The sequence below is a fragment of the Taurulus bubalis genome (genome assembly GCF_910589615.1).
Source record: "Taurulus bubalis genome assembly, chromosome: 4".
Lineage (NCBI taxonomy): Eukaryota > Metazoa > Chordata > Actinopteri > Perciformes > Cottidae > Taurulus > Taurulus bubalis.
The window spans coordinates 33,030,053-33,052,802 of record NC_136592.1 but is presented as its reverse complement, the minus strand read 5'-3'; the positions used below and the strand labels follow the sequence as shown (position 1 = coordinate 33,052,802).

General features: G+C 44.3%; 1 protein-coding gene across 1 annotated transcript in view; it reads right to left on the bottom strand.

Annotated features, from left to right (window-relative positions):
* ralgapa1 (Ral GTPase activating protein catalytic subunit alpha 1) overlaps positions 1–22,750 on the bottom strand; it is a gene marked incomplete at its 5' end in the record, with an annotated part of 57,323 nt that overhangs the window by 6,694 nt on the left and 27,879 nt on the right. Inside the window, 8 exons of the mRNA XM_079217211.1 lie at positions 1,155–1,279; positions 13,889–14,016; positions 15,260–15,418; positions 18,508–18,663; positions 18,849–18,972; positions 19,163–19,234; positions 21,855–21,979; positions 22,626–22,741. Of these exons, the coding sequence (XP_079073337.1) occupies positions 1,155–1,279; positions 13,889–14,016; positions 15,260–15,418; positions 18,508–18,663; positions 18,849–18,972; positions 19,163–19,234; positions 21,855–21,979; positions 22,626–22,741 (1,005 nt within the window). The remainder of the gene's footprint in view (positions 1–1,154; positions 1,280–13,888; positions 14,017–15,259; positions 15,419–18,507; positions 18,664–18,848; positions 18,973–19,162; positions 19,235–21,854; positions 21,980–22,625; positions 22,742–22,750) is intronic.

Here is a 22,750-nt window from a genome sequence, read left to right as displayed (position 1 = left end):
TATTATATACATGTATATACATATACATATATATACATGTATGTGTATATATATATATATTTATATATATATATACATACATGTGTATGTGTGTATATATATATATATATATATATATATATATATATATATATATATATATATATATATTTATATATATACATACATGTGTATGTATATATATATATATATATATATATATATATACATACATACATACACATGTATGTATATATATATAAATATATATATATATATACACATACATGTATATATATGTATATACATGTATATATATATATATACATACATACATACACATATATATATATATATATATATATACACATGTGTGTGTATATATATATATATATATATATATATATATATATATATATATATATATATATATATACACACACACACATGTATGTATGTATGTATGTGTGTATATATACATATATATATATATATATATATATACATATATATATATACATACACATATATATATATACATACATATATACATATATATATATACATACATATATACATATATATATATACACACAGCTCCAGGAGCAGTGAGCGGCTCAGCTGCAGGATTGGATTATTGTAAATAAGCGCCGCGCTGAATAACTCGATTATGTGCGAGTCGAAGGACAGCACACTATTTTAAATGACACTTAGCCGGACACATTACGGACAAAAAAATGATCAGCTGCCGCCTAATAAACTTATCGGATACATGTGAGGGCCGTGCTGCGGAGTGTAACTCCCATGTGCAGGGAGGCGTCTCTACAGGATGATCAGATGTCAGACCATTCCTCAGAGACGCTCTGGAGACAAGAAGGCTCTGAGCACGGCTCTGCACCGAACACAGAACTCACCAGGTTCTCTGGAGTCTGTGAATCTGACCGTGTGTGTGTGTGTGTGTGTGTGTGTGTGTGTGTGTGTGTGTGTGTGTGTTTTATGTGTGCTTATACTGTAGATACACTTCTTTTGCTTCGATGTGAATTAGTTTTGTCGATACGTTACTGTCTGTCTGTGAATCTTAGTTGCATAATTTTCTGTGACAGCCGGCCCCTCTGGGTTTGATTGGCGTGTTGTAACCTGCGTCTGCCTCCTGGGGGCGTCACGGTGCGGCTTACCTGCGTCAGAGGGCAGGTGTGTGCAGGGAGCGGGGCTGTAGACCCGAGCTGCGTAATCCTCGAACGTGGTCGGCTCCTGGTGGTGCTGCACGATGGTTTCTAGGTATCGGGATCGCTCCTCATAGCTGAGGTCAAAGGTCAAGGTCAAGTAACAACAACAACAGAGAGACTTGGAGACGACAAGCGGATAACAAAAAGGCTACAATACAAACCGAGTGTGTGGAGTTTAAAACACGTGGGTGTTTACCAGGCAGAAAGGTGCATAGAAAAACTATCCAGTTGCATTATGGGAATTGTAGGCGCCAGTGTTTTAGGAGTGTGATATCTTGGCCCTCTGCTGCATAGTTAAAAAATAAACTTTAACTTTATGGAGACTAAATCCCTGAAATGCTCCTTTACCATCTTACACATCTGTACGGTTTTAATGAAGCTTCAATAGTTTAATGTATCTTTCATTAATCTACACATTTGAACATGAATTAAAAATTCATTAATAACCAAATAGCAGAAAAGCTAAATTGACACAATGGAAAACCAAATACTATAAAATATTGTGACTATAAAACAGAAAAAAATTGTGTATAATAAAACATAAGCAGCATTTTTCAGAATAAAGCACCGTTTTTCTAACAGGCCAGTTAATCAACAGAGAACGTTGCGGTCAGAAAAGAAAAGAATAAAAAGGAGAGCGAAAGGAAATCAGAGCCCTTTAATCACCTGCTATTACAGCCTTCAGCATTGAATTCGAAGAGAGAGGCGCAGAGAGCTGAGTAAATGGAAACCAGGACTTCAACTGTCCATCTATTAGCGATAACCTCATTGATAGGATGACATTCACCCATAATGACAGCATGCGCAGCCGCTAGAGTCTCTTTGACACACAAACGCACAAATAGTACTACCATTTGCTCAGTGAGCTCCAATAACCTAGGGTTTTCAATGAGAGCAGTGTGTGTGTGTGTTTGATAAGAGTGGTTGTGAACAGGCCTGATGTGTGTATGTAAGCGCACGTGTCCCTGTCTGAGTGTGTGATGGGATTAGGCCAATGAATCTTCAGAATGAAATCTGTGTGTTTGTACCTCAGTCAGTGTGTGTGTGTGTGTGTGTGTGTGTGTGTGTGTGTGTGTGTGTGTGTGTGTGTGTGTGTGTCGGCCATCTGTAATAGCTCCCATGGGTTTTCTATTGGGTTAGAGAGCCGGTCTATGGGCCTCAGAAGGAGAAAGATTCGGGTCTAATGGTAACTGATCCAGTTAGAGACAATGATAATAACAACAATATGGCTCCTTTAAAGTGGAGGGACAGACTGCGCTGGCAGAATTAACCAGAAACAAGGAGGGTGGAGATGCAGGGAATGATGGGGGAAGAAGCTGACAAAGCAGAGAGAAGGAAAACTTAAATAACAGATGACACTGTTTGCGTTTTACTGAATGCAACCATGCTTTATTTTTTACAGGTACTAAAAAGAGCCGTAACAGTTTCTGAAATAGCTTTTCGAATACTTGTTTGAATCCGACTGAGAAAACGTAAAGGAGTGAAGGCGAACAAAGGTGGGAGAGAAGCAGGGACGGAGGCTGGAAGTGCCGAGGAAGAGAGAGACGGTGCGAGAGGAAGGGAACTTGTAAAAAGACAGGGAGGAAGTGGTGAAGGAAGGGTGAAGAGGAAGAAGGGTGAAGAGGAAGAAGGGTGAAGAGGAAGAAGGGTGAGAATCCTGCAGCACATCGCAGCGGAGGTGAAAGAGGGAGGGAGGATTGTTAAGCAACAACGTGATGGGGTGTGTGTGTGAGAGAAAGAGGGAGTCTTTCCTGGAGAGAGCGGTGAGAAGAACAGCAGCCCCACACACACACACACACACACACACACACACACACAGCGTCAAGCCAGTGTCTCTCACACCGAGCCTCTAGGTGATCTCGCCGTTTGCCTTTTCCTGCTTCCCGCTCCCCTGGATCGCACTTCCCCTTCAGGTGGAGGAGAGAGAGAGAGAGAGAAATAGAGAGAGAGTGTGTGTGTGTGTGTGTGTGTGTGTGTGTGGGGAATGTGTGACTGCAATGCAATTAGGACCAAGAGCTGTTATATATTCCTGCAACCAACAGATAATTACCGTTACATCGTGTTTAAATAGTGTGTGTGGTTGTGTGAGGAGGCAGCTTGGGAAATACAAGGAAGCATCCGCCAACAGCCTCTGTGGGTTCTTCAGAAAGGCACCGCCTGATGAAAGGACACTGTTTCCTAATGTTCCGGAAAGGTCAAAAGGTTTAAAAGGACACCCACGGGAGAGAAAGAAGTCGACAGTCAGGGGGAAACTGAAAGAAAGAAGAAGGAGGAGAAGGAGAAATAAATGCACGGGTACGACGCCACCGCTGAGATAAATGACGGGAACATCACTTTACTTTTCTTCACTATTTCCCCGTCTGCCTCCGTTAGATCTCTCGCCCTCTTTCTTCCTCTCAGCGGGGTTTTCTGCCTGTGGCTTTATGTCACTGTGTCACAAACACCAGCTCCAAGCTGGGAGGGAGGGCGACATCGGGGGAGATGCTGCACAACGTTTGGCATGAGCAGTTCATATTTGGTATAATTAAAAGGCCCCGCGCAGTCACATAGGACATTTGAGTTACCTTGTATAGCCTATACCCAAGTTAAGATGGTTTTTCAAAATAAAAGCCCCAGGAGGTAACTAAGTACATACATTCCTAGTTTCATGTTAACATACAGTGAGCATTGGAGCGTTGTATTTTGGAAATTAAGCCTCAAAACGCCCCGACCTTCCTGTTCAGATAAAGCTACTTTATTGGCCATTTATTTTGAAGCCACCGCCCAACACAGTCTCATCCTGGGGTCCCTGTTAAGAATAGAGGTACCTTCTAGGGCTTTCATTGTGAGAAACTAGGTCCATCCATAATTATCTGGTCACATATAATGCAAGTTCGGGGCTTTTATTTTGAAGGGAATGGGGGCTAAAACTGGTGTTCTAGGTGTGTAGTTTGTTTGTGCTTTTTCCAGAATATGTGAACTATTTCTAAATAAATGAAGGCCTTTTCAATTCAACACAATTCAATAAAAAATTAAAAAGGTGAGATTAAGATCATTTCGATTGCCTTGATGAGCCGGCAGCTTGCAGCTAACAGTGCAACCGTTACCCCGACTGCTCCCTCTGCTCAGGTCGCCGTTACTCCTCCATATCTTTACATAGATGAGTTGTTTGTGGCTATATTAATGCATAGTTTTATGGTTATTATATATTTGATCTATTTGAGGCTGAAAGTTGCTGTGTGAAATATTTCGATCTTCATCATCAAATTAAATTATTACCATCAAAGAGTTTAAACCAATGAGAGATCAAAGAAAATGGACTTTCGTTCACACATCCATCCCTCCATCTAAATGGCATTCGTCGCAATGAAATGTGTAATTGAATTTCAGACGGCTCCTCTTATTAAGTCATTAGCGGAAAAATATCTCTCTTTCGGGGGAGAGAAAGGGAAAGAAAGAGGGAGAATTATGAGGGGAGGAAAGGTTGGTGAGGGAGAAAAGGAGAGAGGGGGCGGATAAAAAGCCTCTTTTGTATCGAGTCAGAAACTCATTTTCTTGTGCGTGGCTGAAAAGAGAGGAGAAAGTGAAGTGATCATGCCATCTTCATCTCTCTCTCTCTCTCACCCTCTCTCTCCCTCCCTCTCTCTCTCTCTCTCTCTCCCCCCCACAGCGCTTCATTGTGGCGGTGTTCGACTCCTGCGATCACTTGAGACGGGAGGAGGCGAGGGGGGAGGAGAGGAAGCTTGTTAGCGCATTAGGAGCCGGGCCCACCGCTGGGTTGTGCACGTATGGAGGGGTGTGTGTGTGTGTGTGTGTGTGTGTGTGTGTGTGTGTGTGTTGTATATAGTGGGACTATACTATATATTTCCTTGTGAATGTATCAGGCCTTCAAAGATGGATTTTCATGATAAAATGGGTTGATTTACAATTTTCCTTTCTAATTGTCATTGGCATAATGACACAGAATGTCAATGTGTTGTTTTGGTTTACAGCTAAACAAATCCTTTCAGAATAAAAGAGAAACTTGAAAAACGTGGTCGGGATCCAAACCATTTACTGCGTCATCCTCGCGTAAAGGAACACCCGACTCTCCTCAGATGGAGTCTTCATACAGAACAGAATTTCGACGGAAACATTTTCGGTAATGGGTCCATGACAGTGACTGAATCCTCTGGGGGGGAAAGGCTGTTTTAATAAAAACGGAAAATGTTGAGTGAGACGCCGACGGCTCTGCTAGCGCGAGTCCGACAATCCTGCAGTGAAGACGTCCGGAAAAGTGCAACAACGCGTCTTCTTTCCACTTTCTAAAGCTCGTGTAGAAGATACCTATCCTGCGCGCACACACACACACACACACACACACACACACACACACACACACACACACACACACACACAGTATCTCACCCTAAATCTCACGCACATAAAAACACACACTATCTGTGCTCTCCACCCCAGGCTTTGGAACAGACAACAGAGAGAAGGACATCAGAGGGATAATACAATTGGAAAAGCTTTACAGCGTGTAATGATAAACCTGTGTGTGTGTGTGTGTGTGTGTGTGTGTGTGTGTGTGTGTGTGTGTGTGTGTGTGTGTGTGTGTGTGTGTGTGTGTGTGTGTGTGTGTGTCTATGCCCAAAGGAAAAAGCTAATGGGTTTATATCTTTCTGCGATAGCAATGATATGGAGGCTTTGTGATTTCATTAAGAGTGTGTGTGTGTGTGTGTGTGTGTCCATGTACGCCAAAGATGAGGCCAGTGATAGGTTGGTCTAATGCACTACATATTGTTAGGGGCCGACGTGCACGGAACACACACACACACACACACACACACACACACACACACCTATTCATCTGCTCTTTAACCTAATGCAGAAACAGAGGCCGAGGAGAAAAGCAGAAGTGATACATTAATTGGCCCCTTGTCACCCCACTATTTCACCCATTGACGTGTGTGTGAATGTGTTTGTGTGTGCGCACACACACACACACACACACACACACACACGTCAATGGGTGAAATAGATAAACACACACACACACACTCCTCCCTGTCACCCCTGGGGAGCCCTAAAGCTGCCAGCACAATTACAAGTTTTATTTAACGGACACACACACACACACACACACACACACACACACACACACACACACACACACACACACACACACACACACACACACACACACACACACACACACACACACACACACACACACACACACACACACACACACCTTTAGGTGTTGGTGAGCGTCACAGAGGCGGTGATAATAATTCTCTGATTAAGGAGATGGATCCTGTTCTTCCCTGCAGCAACAACAGTGAGACAATATTCATCCTCCACACAGACACACAACCACATAAACTATACGAGTCTTTAACACGGATATGTGAGGCGACACATCAACTCATCACACAATGTAAGGACATGACGAGAGACGCATCTATTGATCCGCTGATTGTCGTTTCTGGTGGCGGTGACATGACCGCAATAAAACAATAGTATGATGAAAGTAATGGAAGTGACATCCAACCAGAACCTGAGCTCGAAGCAGCTTATGATACACAATTCATGTTAAATTCAAAGTTAAGGACAATGTACTTTCCATCTTTACACAAAAAACTACTCAAAATGAGCTGTGGCAAGAAACAATAAGACGTTCTCTAGCACAAGGTATGAACATTTAATGAAACTGAATATACTTCAATATAAATATATATATATATATGACTGATTAATCGTGTTTTTTGTAATTTGTCATGCCCAGTAATGTGATTAAAAACGCTGAAAACACCTGCTGGAATATGCGGTCACACTTGGCTCTTTTTAGCTTCTTTTGTCTCTCTTCAAAACTAATTTTTGAGAGTGATTGATCAATCATCAGTTATGGATTTATTTCTGTAAAACCCACCGTCCTCTTTCCGTCTCCAGACTGAAGACTGTCGGAGCGGACGACACAGAGTTTGCTCTGCTGCACTCTGTCATGGTCTTGGTCGGCCCTGAATCTTAAACACCTTGTCACATAAAAATACTTACATTCACACACACATACGGCCACGTCTACACCTGCACACACACACACACACACACGCGCACACACACACACACACACACACACACACTACAGATTAGCTTGTCAGTCAGAGGGGGGTCTGTTCCAGCAAGGTGTGATCAAGCCACTGATGGCTGCAACTCATGTGTCTGCACAGCTCTCGGTGACTAGGCGTCGAGGTGTGTGTGTGTGTGTGTGCGTGTGTGTACATATGTGTATACACACACACACACACACACAATGTGAATCATACATTTCAGAAATTAGACCAAAATAAGCAAAAAAAACAGAGCAATTTCTAGAGTAACACTCCTTGCACACTAGCAACTTGTTTGTTTCTCTGTGTGTGTGTGTGTGTGTGTGTGTGTGTGTGTGTGTGTGTGTGTGTGTTGCCTGAAACAGACATGCATGTTGAGTTTGTGCGTTGCTCGTGTGAGACACACCCCTGCCAGCAGTCGCTCGCTCTCAGTCTTACGGGCTTGAATTCACTTTCTTTAGGTCAGCTGAGACGCTGAATGTTGAGGAGGAATTCCCCCTATGATTTATTAAAAAACTATCCCGATGATCTTGATAAATAACATTGAGTGAAGTCCACATAATATTCAACTAACAGTGTGTTTTGAAATTATGCGGATTACAAAGTATCAGCCATCACAGTGCTAATATGTCCCTGTGAAACAAACTGATGCATTTCTTACACACCCAAAGGAGAAGTGGGAGCGATTAGCTGTGACGACCTCCTCCTCCTCCTCCTCCTCCTCCTCCTCCTCCTCCTCCTCCTCCTCCTCACCCTTTTCTTTTCATTTCCTCTATCTGCCCGACGGGAAATAATTAACCACAATTCCCCCCCTCCCCTTCCCCTCTGCACACATTCATTTCCTTACCCCCCCGTAAGACACAGACCCTTAACCTAATCCTAATTGTATCTTAAAGCATCAAATACCGCTTCGGCGTGTGGTTTCGATTTGCTGTCAATTTGCCATAATGGCTGCTCATGGAGCTTTTCAATAAAGAACAGACAGGTAAGAGCACATTTATAATCATCCATATTTATTTAACAGTACGCAGAAGCGTCATCTCTCACGTCAGAAAGATGCAATGTGCAGAAAATGTATCTTCCTTCATTCATTTCTCATAAAAAAAAGTGGGAATATTTTGTTATGAAATATCAGTGCGATGTCAGTTGTAATTAATATCTAGCGTATTTGTTGATTGCACAGTTCCGTCAAATGCAGCAAACTGAAGACAGCCGGCGGTGCAGCTTTCTGCCGGCTGGAGAGGAGCTCGGGGGAGGTGGAGGGGGGTGAGGGTCAAGGATAACATGACCCCATTTCAGCATCGCTGATAATAAAAATGTCTTCAAATTGTAAGGTTTTGACCTCACCTTTTCTGCGGCGGTGAGCAACGCGCACACCCCTCGTCACACACGGCCGATTGGAGCCTGAGCGGGACAATGGGCTCTATTGTCCGAGCTGGCAAAGAGGAGGCAGGCAGGCCGCCGGGCGTTTGGCTGCGTGCGGCGCTTGTGTGTGTGTGTGTGTGGATATGGGGGATAATAGCGCTACATGCCCAGAGCTGCCATCATTTCACCGGGAATAGAGTGTGAAAAAAAAGAGGCAGTGACACACACTCACACAAACACACAGCATCGCTATCACACCGAGCCATATGCTGACCCCAGCTCAGTGCAGCTATCTCTGCCAATCAACTACTAGAGGGGATGTCCCACACACACACACACACACACACACACACACACACACACACACACACACACACACACTCTCTAATCCTGAGAGTGAAATATATACACATGCAACATAGACGCTGCGAAATAGTAAATGGAGTTATATACATTTGAAAATTCAAACACACACACACACACACACACACACACACTTGCTGGAACTAGTGTGCGTGTGTGTAGCAGCTTAGTGTCTCTCCAACATTGTTCCCCAGAACCACAATCACCCAGGAGCAGATGGAGGACAGCCACAGCTTGCTCTCACACACACGCACACACACACACACACACACACACACACACACACACACACACACACACACACACACACACACACACACACACACACAGTAGAGCAGCTGTAGGAGATTTACAGGTGAATCTTGGCCGAAGCGGAGGCTCTGCTCACAGAACTCAGATTAAAAACTTTACGGTGGTAAAAAAAAAAATTTTTTAGTTTTTTTTTACTCATAACAACTAATTCCCTGCAGCATTAGGGACCAACTGCAATCAAGGCTGTAAGCATTGTCATCCAATTCAGAAAAACAATATCATATGTCATTCATTATGTTATCAACTGTGCTTTGAGTCCATATTCTCACTTCCTATGGCCGTGGCTCAATACTTCCTTTCCTTCTGATTTCCCTTCTCTAAATCTCCTAATTAGGACATAAGCCTTTAACTTAACAAGTTTGATCTACAATCTAGTAAGGAGCAAAAAGTGCTTTTGTTTGGGGACTGTTTCCAGCTGTGCATACAGTAACTACACATGTGTGTTCACACAGGAATGAAGGAGCATGTCACCCAGTGGGCTTTTAGTTTGATTAAATTGTCTCCAGAGGAAGAAATTCTACCAGACTTTAGTAGTAAGTCAGTTAGTGACTGATTGTGTTACCGTGTGACTTTGCCGTTACCAAACAACCAAACAGATTGAGGCAGCGGTGGAGCAGCAACTTCGCCGGTGCTCCTGTCCGCTTCTCAGAACTGTGAGGGCAGGCGGAACCGCCCTTTAAAAGGAGTCTGCTCCTCCCGTTCATCTCAGGAGTTCAGAATGGGTCGATCCCGCTGAGGAACCCGTCGTCCTCCAACACGACCAAAGATTTACCGCTGCTGTGTTTACGAGTCATCAGCCGGCGTTTCATTGTGAACATGGCGAGGCCCTATGTGGAAAGGGACTGTGTGTGTGTGTGTGTGTGTGTGTGTGTGTGTGTGTGTGTGTGTGTGTGTGTGTCGGGGAGTCTTGGACTGCTTTTCTTGCTGCAATGAGCTGATATGTGAGATAGAGCTGTGCCTACACACAGCTGCCCCAGCAGCCTGGCACTCTGTGTTGTGTGTGTGTGTGTGTGCTGGATGGCTGTGGTCATGGTGAATGAAAGATCAGAGAGCGAGAGAGAGAGAGAAGGCAGATGGACCGCCCCGAGGGCCAGGAGACAGAGAGGGAGGTGGGAAGACGGACAGAGATAGACAGAAAAAACACAGAAGAGAAAAATGCCAGTTAACCACTGACACACTTCGCCCTGCCAGCCTTCTTTCCATCCCCCATTGGCCTCTGAGCGGCAGCCCCTCAGTGAGGATACTCGATGTCACAGTGCAGCACTCAGAATCACACAAACACTGCTTGAGGCAGGACACGAGGGCATCGAACCCTCGAGTGTCGGCAGCGCTCTGAATTTAGAGTTGTATACGTCCTATTTGTTTACGTCCTATACCATGCATCGCTTTACCAACACGCCGTCCACGCACTGGTATTTAAATGTGTGTTCCTCTTGGGAAAAGTTTCACACGTTTTGGTCTCCAAGGAGAACGAGGTCAGACGCGTGTTGTGCAGTCAAAACAGGAATTGTCGAGGATCGCGATCACGTCAAGACGTCAAGAGTTTCTCGTAGTTTCGGGACGGCGAGCTTCAGCAGCGGCGGGGGGGATGGCGGGAGTGACGGCGGGCGAAGCCAAGAAATTGGAGGAAGAGGGAAAGCAGACGACGTGACAGAGATAGAAGCAGAGATGCACTGCGATAAGGGAGCTAAGGGAGAAAACGCAGGGACAGAATTAGAGCGCGAGACAGAGGGAGTGATACAAGACGGCTGTAGAAGAAAAACAAATAAAAATAAAGCACAATGAGATGTCGCGGGATGTTCAGGCAGAGATGCAGGAGAGAGAGAGAGAAAGGAAAAGGAAAGAAACAAGAAGGAGAAGGGCAGAGTGGTGGGGGGAGGGAGGAGGAGAGCTGTAGCGGAGAGATGGGGAGTCAATAATGACTGATTACTGTAATTTAGCCTGTCAGGGACATCGACCTGCTGCTACTACCAATCAATACGCACCAGGACACGCGCAGACGCCTCAGAACCAGCGTGCGAGACACATGTACACACACACATACACACATGCATGCACACACAGCCTCATATACAAACATGTAGGAAACGCACACGGTTGTAAAGATGGCTGCACGCTCACACAAAAAGCACTGACAAAGTCTAATATGTGTGAGAAGGTGCACACAATGGGGTCTGGGGGTGTCAGCTGCGAGCTGCAGCCCCACACTGGGCATAACGGTTTCCTCCGTCTCTTGCATCTCGCTGGGTGGACGGCAACAGAAAGTTAGGACGGGAGAAAGTTGGCCGAGAGGAGAGCAAGTGGAGAGACAGGGAGGGAGGGATGGGAGAAATGTGACGGAAGACAGAAGTACAGAGGGACGAAGAGAGACAACGGGAGGGAGGCGGGACACAAAAAGGAGAATTAAGATGAGGCACAAAGGGAGCAATGACAGAAAAAAGAAGGGAGTCAAGGGTAAAACACGACACAGTACAGTTTGAAATAGTGTTGGTTATATTCATAATAAATGAGCAGACATTTCCATCTGTGCTGAGGGAACCTTTTTTAATCCTTGACTGCAGAGGCCTCGCCACCAAAACGCTCTCCTTAAACAAAAAGGCCCTTGCCCCATTCCGGATGCTTCTCATTCAAAAAGATGCTCCTCAGACTGTTGGCATTGGCATGTCACATGCAGCTGTCAATCCTTGTCAGAAGCTGTCACTCTGGCCATCGGGTAGCCTGCGCTGCTAGCGCGAGCTGCTAGCGCGAGCTGCTAGCGCGAGCTGCTAGCGCGAGCTGCTAGCGCTTTAATCCCCCAGGCCGGTGCCGTACGGGACTAGCAGCGCCGCGCAGCCTGAAACACAATGAACGTTTCTGCTCTTTCTGTTTTCCCTGCTTACCTCTTTCCCAAATGTTTTTTTATTTAAATAAAAATGTGACGAGTGGGTCCCTGTTTTCTTTATACTGTCTACGTGCACAAGGATAGACACGTGCGCATCGTTAGGCCTCTTAAAATGTTCTTCAGCCCCTCCAAATAATTTGTCTTAAAAAAAAATGTATTTTTATTTTGGTGATGTCATTAAATTAAACTATTGTTTCTCACATGGACAAGTTATTTATAACTCTAACATGCTACATATGTGCGTGTGTTCTGGTTTGTATATTTTCTCCCACTTCAAATTACAATCCAATAGCCTACTTAACGATAGGGCACTAGGACCTTGGGGAGGACGCTGCGCTGGCTTTCTCACTCTGCCAAGTAATGTAAAATATCCCAATGAGTTTAGCTCCAAGTAAACTATACCAAGGAGTTTTGTTTCTCTCCATTGAATGTTATATTTGACACTGAACTAGTTCATCTTTATCTCAGTTATAGTGTCCAAATGAGCATAAAATACCACTGGTATGTAAAAAAAACAAAATAGATGTAAATGTTGATCAAAATCTTATTCCCTTCTTTTTACAAGCAGGAAAAGTACTTATCTCTGTTTATTTGAGAAAAGTTCATATTTGTGTTCACTATGACCCTGAAACTCTCTCTCTTCTGTTACCACATACTGAATGACTGCAAGCAAAACCACACTCTTTCTGATTTAACTAATCTATGAACCGTCTGAAACAATGGATATCCACGGCTCCAAAATAAATTGGGGGCTAAGCCCCCCCTTTCTTTGAATCCTAGAAACGCCGCTGGCGAGATGTATTTGGATACGAGGAGCAGAAATGACAGGAGAGAAGAAAAGAACCGGCAGACAGGAAGAATGTATCATTGGGGAATCAAATTGCTCCAAGTGCAGCTTAGAAGAAATTCCAATGATCTGTCAGTAGCTCAGCTCGACAGGGGATACTGTCACCTCACAATGGTGTGTGTGTGTGTGTGTGTGTGTGTGTGTGTGTGTGTGTGTGTGTGTGTGTGTGTACACTTCCTACCCGACACTGCATGCGTCTGCATGTGGATGTATGTGCACTACTGTGCCACCGTGGAACTCGCATCCGTGCGAGTACAATCGACTGTCCGTGTTTGTCAGACAGAAGAGTGTGTGTAAGCGTGGAGGTGTGTGTATGTGAGTGTGTGTGTGTGTGTGTGTCCAGCGAGCAAAGCCATCCTCATTTAGAAGCGACATTAGAGAGGAGAGTCATCGATAAGTATCGACCGCCAGGGCTGGTTCCAACCAAAACTACCATTGCATCGGATCAAACGGGCGGACTGTACACACACACACACACACACACACACACACACACACACACACACTCTGCCTGTCCCTCTTTTTCTCCTGCACACACACTTGATATATAGCACTTCAGAGCTGACTAAACACAGCTCTATCACAGCAGCACTTATACCCTGAAAGCCAAACACTGCTGGACATTGATTTGCTATTCTTAACACTCGGGCTGAGCGCCGGAGCGACACTCTCACTCAAAACGCAGATGTGCAAGGATTCAAACAAGTTCTGGCCGGTTCTATAGACCCTGCAAGCGGCTCCTGTTTTAAAAGAGCGAGGGGTTGGTAGCATGGCAGTAAATGAGGGACCTACCTTTGGCTTCTGGTTTGTTTTTTGTTTGTTTGGGCTCTCGAAAGGATACAAGTTCTGGTAGAGGGGAATCAGGGACTTGAGGGCTCGACTGGCGTTTATAGCCGTGGCTCTGACCATGGTGGGCAAAATGTCCATGTCCACTACGGCACCGTCGAACAGTGGGCCGAAGAATGGCACCTGCAGAGACAAGCAGCGAAACAGGCTTTTAAAGCAGAAAAAAAATGAACTTTCTTTTCTCATTTTAGAGTTAATAATGAATCTACTGTCCATGGCAGCCTCTCAAAGATTTTTTTTATGAAACGGAATAATCTCTTGGAGCCACTGGGGTTTCAGTAAGTCTAATTTAAATCCAGACTTTGCTTGTGGAATCCACCAAAGAGACCAAGGCCAGACTTCTTATTGGATTTACTCGGGGCGCAGGTCTCCGAGGCCGTGCAGAGCTTTCAGAATCTCATCCAACTGGTCGTTGGATTCATGATAATTCAATAGTTTTGCTTTGTAGAATGAATGAAGCAGAAGGCGGTTATGTTATTAGTGCTGCGGTATCTATGTCATCCAGGGGGGAAAAAGCAGCATTTTATTGCGTTACGTCTTGTTTGAAATAGAATTACGCTATCAGTGCTGTGGAATTAATGTCTGTGTGTTTTAGACTGATGCATTAACCAGAGCAGCAAGACTCAGGGAAAGACTCTCTAGGATTGTTAGTCAATCTGGAGGCATATCTGTGTTGTCTGGAAGGAAACTCACAATTATTTACCAAAACGCTGTGCACGTCACTATTCTATTCCTACCCAACTCCATGCCCAGAAAATATCACGGCCCGAGCATCGATATAATATCCACGGTGATCTCTGGTCTTAAGCTTAAGTATCAGACAGAGTCAAATTGTGCCCTGAATGAAGAATGTAATTAATGGTAATTTATCTAAATGAAACTATTTCATGATTGTTAAGAGTCTCGGGACGTAAAACCTTTTGACCGGTTATCCACGTCCGTCTATCTTAATTTAATCTTTTAATTTAATATGTTAACCAATTGAGGTGTTCACACCACGGAGAACGAAACGGAGACCTTCGAGATCGCTACTTTAAAGAATCCAAATTCCATGAGAATTCAGAGGACTCATCCTCTGAGGACCATGAATGTTCGTAACAAGTTTCACCAAAAAGCCATCGAACAGTCCCAGCAGTGGCATCCAGAGCCGAGCCATTGTGATGGAATGAAACTGATTGGCTGGCATGGACCGTTGTTACTGACTAGCCCAGAGGGAGACTGAATTATCCTCTTGGGTTTAAACGTCTTGCTGTTTTCGGAGGCATTTTCAACCATCGACAAAGGATTCTAGGGAACACCGAAACACAGGTAGTAAAGCATTGACCGCTGGCACTTTGAGTCCAGTATCGAAATTCAGAATTTTTACCTCTGGTTTTTTGAGTATATGAATGGAGTACATGTGGTTCTTCATGGGGTAGATGATGATCAGCACGTCTCCGAACTCCGTGGGGATGATCCCTCGGCGGTAGTCTCTGGAATGTTCCGACCAAACAATGTGGACCTCGTCATTACCCAGGTGCCTCAGCTGGAGGACGGAACAGACAAGAGTGGAATAAACATCACACACACACACAATCCATCAAAAACCCAAGGCTTTTTGATCGTGTGTGTGTGTGTGTGTGCTGGAGGTGGCCCTGGGGGTGATGGAGTGAGTGTGTGAAGATGGAGAGCGGACACGAAGACCGAGTGACGCTCCGATAAGATGGAGTACGGGCCGGAAGACGGATGGGATCGAGTCTGACGCCATTCTCAGTGTTGTGTGTGCGGGGTTTCACTTTCTCTCTGTGGGCTCCAGTCAGGGCGGGTGACAGCTCTGTCATTAACCTTGACGCCTGCCACACACACACACACACACACACACACACACACACACACACACACACACACACACACACACACACACACACACACAGAAGTCTTCCTACGTGTCTGCCGCTCTCAGCCTTGGCGCCGAGACAAAGACATTTCTTTTGAATTGTTTGTCTGAATAGAATCCGTTATGTATTTTGTCTTCTGTCAAGGATTCTGAGAAGTACGGTTCAGGATCACCTGCTGCCACCGCGACCCGACCCCGGATAAGCGGCTGATTATGGACGGATTCAGGATTAGTTAACCCGAAAAAGCTCTCCTCATTTCATTGGACAGTGTGTCGGCTGGGGCTCAAACCAAAGGGAACCCAGCTGTCCAGTGAACAGGGAACATTATCAGGGATGACACAAAACAGCAAAAAGAAGAAAAAAGGAAAGCATAACATTAACCTCTGATGATGTTGAATAGCAAGAGAGTACAAAGCTCTGTGTCTCACACACACACTGACATGCGCGCACACACACACACACACACACACACACACACACACACACACACACACACACACACAGATAAAGACAAAGAAGGAGAAAAACGTCTCTTTCTCTCTCCGTCTCACGTGTGCACAACCAATTAAATACAAAAATAAATACAAATTGTAATACAAAGTTTACAGATATTATATTTTATTAATTGAATGAATGTAATATGAATAAACCCACGAATGTCTGTGTAACATATTTTTATGAATTTATTTATATAATTTGATCATTTCCAGTCATGTCACATTTAATGATGGAAATACAATTATTGCAGGAAAAACAGTCATTTATTATTGGGACATTGGGGTATAGTTTGTATTAATTTAGGGACGATTTCGGACGGCAATGAAAACAGTTGAGGTTTATCCTGCTTTCAGGATGCTCAGTTTTACGAAATGTATCTTTATTTCCACACACACCCACACACACACACGCACACACACACACACACACTGAGTGTCAAGTCTTTGAGATGGAGTCCAGGTCAAGTCACCGTGTGCGACTTAAGCCCGACTAGAGTCCAAGTCCTCATCTCCGGCTTGAATTCGACAACATGAGGACTTGAACACAAGTTGTTCTCCATGATTGGAAGTGACTTCCCCCACTTGTCATAATGACACATACTGATGCCCGTACGTCACGTTGACATATTAAGCAGAGCCTGGAAAACATATGAGGGGAAAGAGAGACGTATTCATCAAACTCTCCTTCAAATATATATTTTAGAGGCACTTCCCCTCCGACGATGGTTGCAATTCAAGCGTGTTCGAGAGGAGCTGAGAGCTTCGCCATTATCCCCATTTGGTGAGTCAAGAGTTATGACCTTCTATCAGGAGAACAAGATGGCACCGTCTAACAATGCAAAGTGGAGTCTTAATGTTTGTGGTGAGTCTCTGATCCGTATCGCCATTCTTTAAAAAAATGTAAATGGTTTCAATTGCCATCTCCGCTGTCGCAATCAGTTGCCGTAATGCAGCTGTAATCCTTTTAATCATGTTTCAAGCAGATGCCGTATGAGGGGGAGCAGAACACACAGCAAAGAGTGAGAGCTGGACAAACGCCCTGCGATGGACGAAAATCCCACCGCAGTCTCTGTGTGTGTGTGTGTGTGTGTGTGTGTGTGTGTGTGTGTGTGTGTGTGTGTGTGTGTGTGTGTGTGTGTGTGTGTGTGGCAGGAGGACGGCTGATAAATACCTGCCAGTATGGACATGTGTATGTCTAGCAGTTTAACCTCTTTGTGGACACATTCGTCAAACTGTGAGTACATGTGATTGTCAGCCTGCGTGTGTGTGTGTGTGTGTGCGTGTGTGTGTGTGCGTGTGTGTAAGCGCTTCTGTTTTTCCAAAGTTAACACAAATGTATAGCCGCGCGGTCATTTGCGCGGACTGATGTGAATAAAGCCCGTAGCGGATGTGTGTTTGTGTCAAGTTAAACAAGTTTATGGCGCGTGCGTGCGCGCCTGCGACTATGCGTGTTTGATGGGGCCCATCAGCTGATCAGGGAGACGGATGGTGTCGGACCAGGCGCTGATAATCCAATCAGGAGCCTGCAGCGACGTGATAGGCCGAGAAGCAGGAAGTATGATCTGATTAAAGGGACATTATGGCCATGTGCAGAGCGCCCCGATGCCTGGGGGTTGACAGGTGTACACACACACACACACACACACACACACACACACACACACACACACACACACACACACACACACACACACACACACACACACACACACCTACATCACGTACAAACACAGACATGGTTTCATCTAAGAATTATTGGAAACATTGGTGTGCTTTAGAAACACTGACATCAATGGATAGCTCTGTGTGTGTGTGTGTGTGTGTGTGTGTGTGTGTGTGTGTGTGTGTGTGTGTGGCGACCTATGTTCATTTGCAATGCCATTCCAGGCTAATAAAAGAGATTGGAAAAGGAGTAAAAAGGAAAAAGGCTTCAAAAGGGAACGACAGAGAGGAGTATAGAGGTTTTCTTCTCTTCTCCTCTCTCACTGCACATCTCCCCTCATTACATGAAATTAGAGCAACAACAATAAGTATGCATATTAATACTAATTAGGCCGTCTCTCTCACCGCACAGACACGCTCCACCGCAGTTCGAGAGCGAGCAACACAGCAGATGATGGAACAGACGGATGCTCGAGCGCCTGACGGAGAGAAGATACAGGTGTGTGTGTGTGTGTGTGTGTGTGTGTGTGTGTGTGTGTGTGTGTGTGTGTGTGTGTGTGTGTGTGTGTGTGTGTTACCTTCTTGGTGAGGTTGTGGTCCTGGTCGTGGGGCATGCGGGTGGAGACGTGGTAGATGACCTCGGTGGTGGAGGTGGCGTAGTAAGGCGTGGTCTGCCCTGTGCTGCGATTCCTCTGCAGGCCTCCCATGAAGCCACAGTGAGTGGTGAGGTCCACCTGAGGCACAAGGAAAAGCCTTTTACTGGAATAGAACGATGAATCAGTCAAACCCGACTAGCTTCAGTCCCCTCAAACTCTGTAACAGGAAATAAAGATAAGATGTCGACGTATGCAAAGATGTCACAATGTAAAAGATGAGAGAGGAAAACGTTGTGTGGACATTCAGGAGAAGAAGCTCTTACCTCCCAGCCGAGTCCAGAGACAAAGTCCTCATAAGCCTGGCTGCCTGCCGTGTTGGTCAGTATGGAGTGTTTGTCCTCTTGGCCCTCAGCCACATAAAACACCGCTATCTTATGAGTCTCGCGGCTGGGAAGAGAGTGAGAGAAAACAACAGTGAGCGCCTCGTCCACGACTGAAAAGCGGATCACGCGTGTTGTTTTAGCAACTTCTACGCGAGATTCAAACAAATATCTTGGTAGCAATTTACTACAACCCGAAAGAACAGATGAAAAAGAGGTTGGGAGCTGTGGATGAAAAAGGTGCTTGACTTCCTCACCACTGCCGTGAGTCCAGGTTCTTCAGCTCTCTCAGTAACTTCTCGTTCTTCCTCAACAAATGGAAGTTACTCCTGCAGGACACAGATACATGCACGGGTTAGGAGTCCTGCCTCTCTGAAGAAAGAAGTGAAGCCTGCACACTTACTGCATGCCACTAAGCTTAAGGATCCTACTTGGATCTTCATCAGGCCAGAATGCTTGAAAAATGAAAATCTGCATTGCATTCACCCTAACAGGCTGACAAGCGCCATCATGGCAAGTGTGGTTCTTTAAAAAGATGATGAAGGGAAATAAAACATCCACAAACAATTGACAATAAACAGCTTAGAATACATCATTGAAAAGTACTAGTGTCCCCCAATTGTTCGGGTCCGGATGCAGCTCCTGTTTTCCTTGCTGTCCCGTTTTTTTGCTGCTCTGTGTGTTTTTCCTGCATGTGCTAAACCACGTGGGCATTTGATAAGGTGGATTACATTTCTTGTGCCTCTCTACCATTAACTGGCTACCACCACCGTCTCCCTTAATTGGCCGGTTGCTTGTTTTTGTCACCGCTTCCTAGCAAGAATAAACCCAACAAATCCCGTGCCAACTAAATAAGACGTCAAGTAGAGCTGGCAGGACTTCTAGTGAAAGAGACCGGAATACCAGCAAGAATGAATTCAAAGCTGAGTGTTTTAAAGCATCTAAAAGTAGATAGTAAATGATCATTTGGGTAGATTTGTACTAATAATCGAATCAGCCCTTCCGGTTGCATGCTGGTGCCTCAACTCTCAAAACACAGATGACTGCGTATTATTATCACTTTGACAAAAATGAGCAAAAGCAACAGAATCTCATGCTGACCGCAGCGAGTGTCATCAGCACTGAGGACAATAAAGGACAGGACCCGATACCTGAATCAAAACAAAAGTCTTTTATGTCAACTAACGAGTTCAGGGTTCAAAATGTCCCAGAAACAAAGCTCCGCACCGCTGAGAGAGATATAGATATATATATATATATTAAAAAACAAGACATGAGCAGGGAGACTCAGAGTGGACTGATAATGACATGTCATTCTTTTCAAAAAAAAGGAAAAAAAGAAAAAGAGTGAAAGAGCAGGAGATAAAGAGAGGGAGAGAGAAAAAGAGAGAGAGCAATTTGCTCTTTATTAAACTGATACTTGGTAATGGCCTCATTCTCTGCTCTCAAAGACTCCATTTACACCCTGGATTATGGGGAAAAGCATAAAAGGGGACACACACAGTGCCTGTATCTCAGTGTCTGATGTCCCATATGAATACCTGGAGAGACATGAGGGGACAAAAAACGATGATTAGACAATCTCTTCGTATTTTTCTCATCCGTCTATCCTCCTTCTCCGCCCAACATCCAAGCTTTACCTCCTACACTTCCGTGTTCGCTCACTTATCGTTTTTCTTCTTCTCGTTTTAAATGCTGTATTGTATATTTTCGGTCTTCATCAACACGTCCCTTATTCCTCCTGTTTTCTGTTCACCACTTCTCCCACCATCATTCCCTTCTTCAACTCCTGCCTTTTATTCTAACTCCAAATGGGTTGAGTTTGATCAATAGAGTACTATACTCATTATCTCACTCTTCCACACACAGAAACACACACACACGCACACACACTCGCAGTGTGCTAAGGAGTCCATTGTGCAGGCTGAATGCAGACGGTGCAATTCCCTGGATGAGGTATAAAGAGTGATGAGGGTCCATTAGCTGGCCAGATACATATGAAGTGATACCTGGACAATATGTATTTTCGCCCAGTCATTGAGAAGATGAAATGGTGTGCCATGTGAGTGGGTGCTAATTAACACAAAATACTTTTTTTATGTGACATTTTTGTGTATTTTGCATTCAACGGGCATGTGGTTTGTTCTACAGGAGACCAAAGAGAATTCTAAAAGGCTTCACACACGTGTTCTGCAGCAACCTGAAAAACAGCCTCTTCACTTCTTAGGCATCAATGTGTAGTCTCACTTTGATTCGTCTTAGTTTAAAAGAGTTTAAAGGTACTACGTGAAACTATATCAACTAAATATTGTATTTTGCTAACCATAACAAGCAAGGGCGCTAAGGTTAGCCGGCGAGCTGTAATGTAGCTCTGCTGCATTGATCTGGTGTTGGTCGCTTCGTACCGTTAGCTGTAAAGTAACTAAGCAGCTAACCAGATCAGCCCAGAGAGCATCAATATATCAGTATTTACCATGTTAGCAACACACTGTTGGTACTGTAGGGAGCATGAATAGAGGCATGTAAACATCATAGCTTTTAGATTTCCCGGCCAAAAAACATCCAGAGTTAAAGGCAACAGAAAATGTCGGGAAAGGTCCAAAAAAAAAAAAAAAACTTCCGTTCACACTCAATACGAGATGGTTAATACACATAAACTGAATATGCAGTGGAGTCTCTTATAATAAAGTAGATTATTATCTCCATATAATTAAGCATGAAGATGTCCTCATGAAGATGAAGGAATATCTGAACTTGGTTCATTATCTGGTTTCCCACAAACTAAATGTGTTGCAAGCTGCTGTTCAGTTGCATGTTACAGCACAAAGTGACTGAGAGGCGTCACGGACACAAAGTCAAACATAACCAAACTGTTTGCATTACGTAGGTTTATATTGTTGCATTCATGTTAATGTGTGGCTTCTTGCATCAGCCTGTGTCTGGTCTCACCTCTTCTCCCAGGAGTTGAGCCCCAGTATGTTGATCAGCAGCCTGCAGTAGTAGAAGGCTGACTGTGGCGTCTCAGTCTCCGGTTCAGTCTGCTGCACTGCCCTCATGTTCATCTCCTCTCCTCTCTGCAACGTTCCACCATGGCAAAAATGAATAATAACAAAATATCAAGGAAACTAAACAGAAAGCGACAAGGTGTGAGAAAATGACTGAGAAAATGACTAGGCAAGTTTTTTGCGATCTCACTACTATTAAATACATTTTGTCAAATCAAAGTATCTAAATGGAGAAACCAACATCAGAAAGATGTTTCTGATGTTGGTTTTCCACAATATCACAACCTTGTCTGACCGCTATATGTTGTATATATGTTTATATGTTGTCTATTTTTTACTTTTTCAACTGCTTTTGCACTATGTTTATATGTTGTTTGTATGTTATATGTTGTCTATTTTTTTTTACTTTTTTAATTGTTTTTGCACTATTCACTTTATGTCAGACAGACGAGAAACACAATTTCAGGTCTTCTGTATGTTTGCACAAATGGAAGAAGTGACAATAAAACTGACTTTGACTTTTGAACTGAGACCTTTGTCTTGATAATAGCTTTGGATTTATTGCAAAGCAGTATTTGTCAAACTATCCTGTGGCTAGAGCTGCACTTGTGATCCACCTCTATTTGAGGATCCACCTCATGCTGTGGAGATACGGAATCAGAGATTCAAAAGGCAGAAAACGAATTGTATTGGCGTGAATGTGGACAGGACGTACTTGGAGGACGAACTCTCTTTCGGCAGCGCTCTGCTTCAGGATGGCATTGATCACGTCGTTCTCCTGCTTTTCGGAAACGCACGCCGGAGGAGGGGCCGGGATGTTGAGCGGCAAGCCTGAGGGAA